At 44.2% G+C, this 9261-nt stretch overlaps 1 protein-coding gene across 2 annotated transcripts; it reads left to right on the plus strand.

The window, feature by feature from the left end:
• The first annotated feature begins 712 nt into the window (after window positions 1-712).
• Arhgap36 (Rho GTPase activating protein 36) lies at window positions 713-6659 on the plus strand. Of its 2 annotated transcripts, XM_031357749.1 has the most exons (12): window positions 713-794; window positions 1029-1094; window positions 1595-1830; window positions 2048-2240; window positions 2475-2530; window positions 2796-2946; window positions 3452-3600; window positions 3746-3922; window positions 4117-4214; window positions 4329-4435; window positions 4862-5056; window positions 5408-6659. In XM_031357749.1, the coding sequence occupies exons 3-12, from the start codon at window positions 1684-1686 to the stop codon at window positions 5554-5556; spliced, it is 1422 nt and encodes a 473-aa protein (XP_031213609.1). In that variant the 5' UTR covers window positions 713-794; window positions 1029-1094; window positions 1595-1683; the 3' UTR covers window positions 5557-6659. The 2 variants fall into 2 exon arrangements, with proteins under 2 accessions (XP_031213609.1, XP_031213682.1); XM_031357822.1 differs by lacking the exons at window positions 713-794; window positions 1029-1094 and adding an exon at window positions 1296-1341.
• The last annotated feature ends 2602 nt before the right edge of the window (window positions 6660-9261 follow it).

The following is a 9261-nucleotide window of genomic DNA, read 5'->3' on the forward strand; positions in this document are numbered from 1 at the left end:
GTTGGATACTGTTGGTTAAATTTCAGAAAAGGTAAAATTAGTTGAGTTGAGTCGAAGCCTGGGGTTTTGAGGGAATGGTAAACCCGGTAGGACCGTGGACAGGTGAAGAAACGGGGCTCACCACGTGTGCTGGAAGAATCGGGCAAAGAGGGACTAAGGCTCAAAGGAACACTCTAAAAGAGGACTGGGACAGGATGAGACTGCGCGGTTGAGAGAGATAGAGACAGCGAGAAAGAGGCAGAGAGACACGCACCAACCCGGGCAAAGAGCGGGCTAGCGGTGTGGGCTTGAGGTTTGGCAGTGGGAGGTGCGCTCTGAGCGCAACCCAGCCCTGCTGGCTGCGGGGACCAGGCACAGGACCGGGTTCCAGCGCTCCGGGAGACCTCAGGGGTATGCGCACGGATTTGGCTGAGGGCTCTAAGGGAGGTGGGGGATGTTCTCACTGCTCCAGGGGCGCTCCCTTAAGACTGGGAAGTGCAAGGGTAGGAGCCAGAACCGCGATGCGCGCACCCCTGGTGCAGCCTGAACTGAGTTGAAGCTAAGAGCGAGGAGACCCCGCTAGCAGTCACCACTGCGGGCTTTGGCGCCGAGACAGCCAGGTGTCGCCGATTCTCTTACCGCAGCAGAGGGAGCGAAGGCAAAAACGCGCGTGAGCGCTTCCGCAGTAACTTGGCGACCCTCACCCGTGGTGGCGCTGCAGAGAGAGCCCCTCCCCTCGCCTGTTGCATGATCGGAGGAGCCTACTGAGCTTTTGAATTTATGTTTTAAGTGTGCTGAGCGATTACTGGTTCAGAGTAAGATGCGTCTGGCGCATTTTAACTGCTTAGGGCTAAATTCTGGGAACCTTGCACGTGCTAGGTGGGGCTAGTCTTGTTAGATAGAGAAACTGAGGCCGGGCGAAAGCAAACATTGTTTTGGGGCTGCACAGAGCGCCCCTCCCCCTCCCGTTGCTACAAATCAATGCAATGTTTCAATTACTTCCTATATGTATGTGAATGTATATGCTTTTTTCTTTTCTCCTTCCATAGCTCTACCCACTGACCGTCCAAACACCCTGGAGAAGTGGTTTTTGAAGCTGAGAGGACAAGACCGAGGTGAGTGGGTCTCTCTTCCTCCCTGTTTTCTCTGGTAGTGTGTCCCTGGATACTGGAAATGACCAACGTTTATTGCCGCTGAAGACTCTTCGCTATTCCCTCCCAGAACCCCCCACCAGGGGGTTTATATCAGGAAATGGAGGACTAGCTGCTGTTTCTCTTGGTGGTCCTCTCCGACCTGCCTTAGCTTCCCCGTGGACACACCACAGGCAGATCAATTTGAAGAAATCTTGCTCCTTGCTCCAAGGTAGTCCTGCACTGGCAAGACGTAGGCAGGGAATGAAACCTTGAGCCACATCTGGTAGTTGAGTGACACCCAGTCATTTTTACCTACTTCAGGGTCTCGCTCCCCAGGGCGGGGGGGGGTCGGGGAGGGCGGCGCTGCGGGCCTGGGGGAGTGGGTCCGTTTTGGATGATTGCTTAGAAGAGTGCTATAAGCCCAATGCAGTTCCCCCTAATATAAGTGCCGCAGGTCTTTGAAATTTCTCATTCTTTCCTAGCTGCATCACTCAAGATCTTTGGCATCCGCCTGGAAGAGCTACTGGTGAACCAGCTTACCCGCCGCAAGCAGCGTGAACTGACACCCACCATGCAGGTTGAAGACATCAACGGTTCCACTGGTCGTCGTCGTCGGGGAAATGTGGTGCAAAGAATGTTTGGACGCATGAGGCGCTTTTTCAGTCGCAGGAGGAATGAGCCCACCCTGCCCAGAGAGTTCACTCGCCGTGGGCGTCGAGTGAGTTCAGTCTTAGAGGTTTCAGGCATGGACCCTCTGTGGAAAGGGGTCAAGGCCTATGTTCTTATGGTGTGGGGGCTGAACAGAAATAGAAAGGGTGGGCTTGTCTTACCACAGAGAAACCGTGAAGTTCTGGGTATCACTCAGCAACCACTAAGGAGTGTCCCAGTGCTTGCTCCTTCTCCTCCATTTCAAGCTTGTCTGGTTTTTCCCACAGGGTGCAATTTCTGCAGATAGCGCAGCTGAACTGGAGAACGGCGCCCTGCTGCTGCAGATCCTGCAGCTCTCCCAGTTTTCATTGCCTATTGGACAGCGGCTTCTGGAATCCAAGAGGAAGATGAGTCTCAACCCGATTGCTCAGCAAATCCCCCAGATTGTAGAGTCATGCTGCAAATTCATTGAGAGACATGGTAAGGAAGCCATAAACGGTTAAATCAAAGGAGGGGGCAACTAAAGAAAAAAAAAAACGAAACAGAAGAATGTTCTAGAAAGGGAGAGGAAGAAGTTTTGGAATGGAAGGCTTGAGTAGCATTCCCCTGATAATCCCACTGAAAGCTGGGATGCAGATGCTTAGGGAGAACAAGGGAAATATAATTGGGGAACAGGGGTCATAGATGCTCAGAATCTCTTGTCTTTTCTTTCAGGCTTAAAATCTGTGGGGATTTTCACCGTTGAGTACTCTTGGCGGAGGGTGCTTGAGGTAAACTGATTATATTTACATGTTCTTTAGGTAAGAAAAGAGAGATAGAAATAAGGACTCTCTCATACACCTAGGGTAATGTCATGATTAACAGTGTGTGTGTGTGTGTCAGGGGTGGGGTGGGGTAAGCTCTTCTTTATAGACCCTTAGATATACTATATAGCCAGCTATCTTTACTGAAGCCTGTCACTTCTTGAAGAACTGTTCAAGACCCGGCCTATGATGGACAAGGAAGACATTTTACATCTTCTTTCCCCTCTTTTAGCTCCGTGCACTATTTGACAATGGCCTGGATTTGGGGCTGGATGCCAAAGTGAATGTCCATGATGTGGCCGAACTCCTCAAGGAGTTTTTTCGTGAGATGAAGGAGCCTCTGCTGCCTGATGATCTGTACATGTCCTTCCTCCTGACTGCAAGTGAGTTTTCTGCCTTCCATTGGTTGGGGCAAGGGAAAAAAAACCCAATATACAGATCTGTGGAACATAATGAAAGAACTCAGGCTAGAGAATCTCCATGAAGCTAGGGTATATGAAATATATCTTTCTAGAACACACAATCATTATTTGTTAATGAAAATAAAAACATTAATAAAACCTTCTCCCGGTTGCTTTTTTCGTGTCTCTCTCTGTTCCCTTATAAATTTGTTGCTTGGAAATTTCTCTTAAACTTCTGGTAGTTCTTTGCCCTCAGGGCTTAGAAGAGCCCAGACTCCATAGAGATTTAATTTTGAGGTTGAGGAGGGCACTTTTTTGCTTTTACAGACCGTGATCTCTTTCAGGTGTTTTGTAAGGAAGCAAAAGCATGTTACCCTAGTACTTTTTTCCAGTCACTAACAACCAGGAAGCAGAAATATTTTTTCTTTTGCTATTAGATTGCTGCCAAGGCTAGCCCTCTAAGCCAGCCCCATTTTCCTTCCTCTAGCTCTGAAGCCCAAGGATCAGGTTTCTGCCCTGCAGCTTCTGATCTACCTGTTGCCACCTTGCCACAGCGATACCCTTGAACGTCTGCTGAAAGCACTGCATAAAATCACTGAGAACTGTGAAGACTCCATTGGCATTGACGGACAGCTGGTAAAAAAAAAAATGTGGGAAAGGAGAGTGAAAATAAGATGTTTGTAAAGCGAGTAAAGAGGGAAAATCCAACAATAAAAAGATCATACATCTATTTACATAGCTTCTAGTACCCCCTCAAGGTGGATCACACTTTTTTACCTAGGTTCTAGGTAACCGAATGACTTCCAACAACTTGGCCTTGGTGTTTGGAACTGCTCTCCTGAAGAAGGGGAAAGTGGCCCAAAAGGAATCCAGGAAGACTAAACTGGGGATTGATCACTATGTCGCATCTGTCAATGTGGTCCGTGCCATGATTGATAACTGGGACATCCTCTTCCAGGTAAATAGGGATTTTTGAATACACTTTTTCCACACATTCTCCTGTTCACAAAATAAGAGAAGAGTTTCACATGGATAACCAAGACTAGAAAATACTCCATTTGCTGATCACAGTGCCTTCAGTCCTGAATACCTAATAAAGATCAGTTTAAATAAAAAGGGATATGCAATTAAGATTACTACTTTTACTTTTAGGTGCCCCCCCATATTCAGAAGGAGGTTGCTAAGCGTGTGTGGAAGTACAGCCCTGAAGCCCTGGATTTTATCAGACGCCGGAATCTGAGGAAGATCCAGTGAGTATAGTTTTAACTTCCTGGCTTAATATATAGGGCTTAAAGTTTCACACTATCTTGATATTAACAAACTCTGTGGCATACTTACTAACTTCAATTCTTTTTCTCATTCAGGAGTGCTCGCATAAAGATGGAAGAGGATGCTCTACTTTCTGATCCAGTGGAAAACTCTGCTGAAGCCCAGGCTGCAATCCTTGCCCAGAGCCAGCCCTTTGATGAAGGTCAGTTCCCTTCTAAGGGTCAGGCCCTTCCCAATGGTCAATCCTTTGTAGAAGTCCAAACCCTTACAGAGAGCTAGATTTGTGCTGAAGATAAGCCCCTTGAGGAAGGTGAACCTGCTAAGATTGTTATGTCTGCAAATGAAGCATTAGTATTTGTATATTTCAGTGAGTGAGTTGTTTTGTGGGAAGTTCAAGGTCTTTAAATCCCGTAAGACCTTTATATTCATGGCCTATATCTTGAGGGCATACCAGAGTTTGATAAAGAAGATAATGGTGAGGGTGAGGAAGGAGATGGTAAGGATGGTGATGACACCCTAAATTTTGATGATCTACCTCTTCTTGAGGATATTCTAGAACTTGATGAAATCCCAGAACTTATGGAGCCCCCAAACTTTGAAGACTTACCTTATTTTCATGTGGTTTCAGACCCCGAAGGAGCCCCAGATGTGCACGATGTCTTGAATGATAACCTGAACTATGACTTTGGAGATGAATCGGATTTTGAAGACGAGGACCATCTGGTTCTTGCAGAAGTTCCCTATCTTGATGTGATTCCAAACAACGAAGATACCGACTCGGATACCGACTCGGATACCGACTCTGATGCTGATGAAATCCCAGGTAAGGATGAAGCCTGGGTCATTAATGGAATCCCCTATAATGTAAATTCCCCAAATAATGATGAACCCCAAGATTCAGAAGTTGTTCCCAATCTTGAAGAGATCCCAGCAGCTGATTAAGTCCCAAATGATGAATCCTCAAATGAGGAAGAGATTCCAAACCATGAAAAATATCCAGAAGTTAATGGGATTTCAGACTCTAAAGAAAACCTCAATTTTAATGAAGTCCCAGCCCTGCTTTCTTTTGCCTAGTACTGTATTTGAACCTCAAAACTAGGTTTTAGTGTCTTGAGCAATTTGCAAAGTATGGAGTCTAGAAAACTAAGAAGTTAACATTGTTATTATTTTCCAGGTCCCTCTAAGGAGCCTGTTGGGCCTACCAGCACTGCCAGTTACCGTAACAAGGAGGAAGGAGCAGCCGGTAACAACCCCAACGCAGGCCGGCCACTTCCCCGTGTGCCCCGGAAGAAGGGCAAATTTGGCATCCGCTTCTTTCCTTAGATGTTTTCCCTTCTATAAGTTGTCAGACAGGGGAAAAGGGTGGGGGTAGACCTGGAATGTCACAGGAAACAGTTAAGAGTCTTGAAGACAAAGAACTAAGGATAAGAAGGAGTTCCACCTGATGCTCGGGTCAGGATGAGAATTCCACACACACTGCCAGCCCCATTACTGGGGATGCTTGGTATCTTCAGCTGGTAAAAGCAGAGGTATTTCTGTGTCATGCCCAGGCTCCCTGGTGCTACCTTGCCTACTCTTTTACCCCTGATCTAGACTTTCCTCTCACTACAGCAGCCCCTTCCTTTAATTGATGTTACATTTGTGGTAAACATCTGTCCCAGAGAAGCTCACAAATCTCGAGGTGCTTTCCCTCCCCACAAGGGAATTGCATGCTTTCCTGACTTTCCTACCCTCTTCCCAAGAGCTCACTGGAAAGGCCCTCAAGAGGCATGTTAGAACGTTAGGTCAACCTATTGACAGCTGACAAACAATTAATGCTAAACTGTGTCACATCAACTCATAGCCGTGTCCCCGCAGCAAATCCACCGCCTCAGAATTTTTTCCCCCTCAAATTATTTAGACCAATGGCTCGTCAAACAGCTACTCCAAAAAATTCTGTGCAGTTTTGCTCAGGACATGCCAACAGGGAAGCCTCAAGTGTAAGCCTAACTAGCTTTTCTGGGGTCAAAAGTTAGAGGAAAAAAATTAGATTTTAGTCCTGGACCTGTTTTAAAGACAGCTGGTGTTCACACCCCTGCTGCCAGCAAAACAACTAGTTAGGCACAGACACATAGTTCCAAGTAGTTAAAATCACCTGATTACAAACACTCTTATTTATCGTCTCTGTAGATCCTCTATGCAGGACAGTACAAATTTGCGGGACTTGCTCTGGTAAAACACTGATATGGGTTGTGTATGACATCCAAATTATAACTGATATTTATGGGTAACAACAGCTAAGGTCCTTAGAATGAAGAGTGTATTGTATTGAGGGATAGAAACTGTTCATACAATGGGTAACAACCACAGAGCTCGAAGATTTGTGATTGTTCAAACTTCTCTGGCATTTCATCATTAATAAACATCTGTGTTGTGACAGCAGCATATTCATGGTGTATAGTGTGGTTTATTTCACTTACTATTTGGGGGGCGCATAATTTGGGAAGCTCCATGTGAAGATCTGAAGCTGGAATTAAGACAAGAAAGATGAATAAAGGGGAGGGGTTGATATGAAATGAAGAAGAGATAGCATAATATAAAAGAGAGAGGGGATGTGGAATAAAAAGGGGGAGTGGGTAATATGAAATAAGGGGTGATGGGGAATAAAGAAGGAGCATGAAGTGGGATAAAGAGAGTTAAGGGGTATAAAGAAGATATATGAAATAAGTGGGAGTGATAATGCTGGATGAAGAGGAGGGAATGATATGGGGGAAGGGAGAAGGGTGATGGGGAATCAAAAGGAGATGGCATAAATTAAAGGAGAGAAAGGAGGGTTGAGTAAAGAAGGGATGGTATGGGGTAAAGAGTGGGGATGGGGAATAAAACAGTGGGGATGACACTGAATAACTGGGTGACAAGGAATAAAGAAGAGGGGAATGACATGGCCTAATAGGAAATAGTGACAGGCAATAAAGAGGACATGATGACATGATATAGGGGGAAGGGGTGCATGTGGATAGAGAAGAGTAATGGCATGGGATAAAGGGGAAAGGTAATGGTGAATAAGGAGGAGAAGTGGCAAGGGATAAAGGGGATAGACAGTGTATAAAGAAGATGGGCTCATTTGGGGTAAGGAGAAAGAGTTGTGGAGAACAAAGAAGAGGGGATGACATTGCTTAGCAGGAGTGACAGGGAATAGAGAAAAGGGATGATATGGCATAATAGGGAAAGATGATGGGTAATAAAAAGGGGATGACATGATATAAAGGTAAGAGGTGATAAAGAGAAAGGGGTGGCATGGGATAAAGGGAATACATTATAAAAGGTAAAGAAGAGGGAGTGATATGGTGTATGAAAGTAGGGCAATAGAAAATAAAGAAGATAGGATGACAGGGGATAGGGGGATGATCAAGAATATGGAAGAGGAGATGACCACATAAAATGCAAGGATGATGGGTAACAAAGGAAAAAAGGTAACAAGGTACCTGATACCTGTGGGGTTATTGTAGATAAAAGGATAAAGGATAAAAGGAAAAGATAGCGGAAAAACAAGAGAGCATGACATGCGATAAAGAGTGATGTATAAAGAAAGTGTGATATGAAATAAAGAGAATAGATAATAGTTTATAAAGACAAGGGAATAATCTAGGGTAAGAGGGAAGCATGATACATAGTGAAGGGGATATGGCATGGGATAAAGGGGAGTGAGAGTGATGAATTAAGAAGACAGGATGATATGGGGTAAGGAGGAGCAGGTGATGGAGAATAAAACTGAGGGGATGACAAAGGATAAGAAGGAAGGGTCCAGGGAGTTAAGAGGGGCATATGACATGAGATAAGGGGAGGAGTGATAGGGAATAAAGAGGAGAGGATGATGTAAGGAGAAGGGTGACAAGGTAAAAAAAGAGAATGACAGAACATGTTATAATAGGAGAGGATGATGTATAATAAGGAGGAGAAGATGATATATAATAAAGTAATTTGGTAAGAGAATGAAAAAAAGAATGATATTAAGTAAAGGGTAAGACAGAAAGAATGAGAAATAAGAGGAATACCATGAATAAATAGATGATATGAAAAAGAATAAAGGGAGAGTGATTTTGGAAAGCTACAAAGGAATGATATAGACTCTATAGTGGTCCTTTATATATCAATGGTTCTCAAGCTATGGGCCCCGACCCCCTTTTGGGTTGCATATCAAATACACTGTATGTCAGATATTTACATTCTGACTCATAACTGCCAAAGTTACAGTTATGAAGTAGCAGTGAAATAATTTTAATGTTGTGGATCACCACGACACGAGGAACTTAAATGGTTGAAGCCTTAGGAAGGTTGAGAACGACTGGTGTAGAGGAAAGAGGCTTGGTTGTATAGAGTAATTGGGAAAATGCTGAGTTGAATATAGGGATGAAACAACTTGTTATCAAAGAGAAAAATCATGTAGGATACACATCAATAAGGACATAGAATGAAAGGGGTGAGATGAAGTGAAATAATGAGGAAGTGAGAAAAAGTGAATTCCACTGATTGAAGAGACCTCCTGAAGAGTTAAAGTAATTACCCCCAATTACTCCCACATCCCTTTGGCTCCTTCTCAAAACCATGACCTCTTATTCTTTAAATACTATTCTTATACACACATACTGCTGGGTTCATTTGGTGTTATATATTTATATTAATAGAGGTTTATAGACAGCAACCATGTAACAGGGCTTACTCCTATAACATCTTTTTAATAATTACAATGGCAGTTAACACATGAAATTATTCTAAAGTATCTGGTATCATTACAAATTTTATATACATTTTATTTAACTTAACTGTCACACCAGTTCTCAGAGATACATGTTCTTGCCATCCTTATAAAGCAGAAATAAAGAGAAGCTAAAATAATCTGCCCAAATACACAGCTCCCTGGTAGACAAGTAGCCTGTAGACAAGTAGACATTTTAAAAAATCTTGCAGGGCAGTGGTGGTGCACGCCTTTAATCCTAGCACTGGGGAGGCAGAGGCAGGCAGATTTCTGAGTTCAAGGCCAGCCTGGTC

This window comes from Mastomys coucha, chromosome X (genome assembly GCF_008632895.1).
Source record: "Mastomys coucha isolate ucsf_1 chromosome X, UCSF_Mcou_1, whole genome shotgun sequence".
In the NCBI taxonomy this organism is placed as follows: Eukaryota; Metazoa; Chordata; class Mammalia; order Rodentia; family Muridae; genus Mastomys; species Mastomys coucha.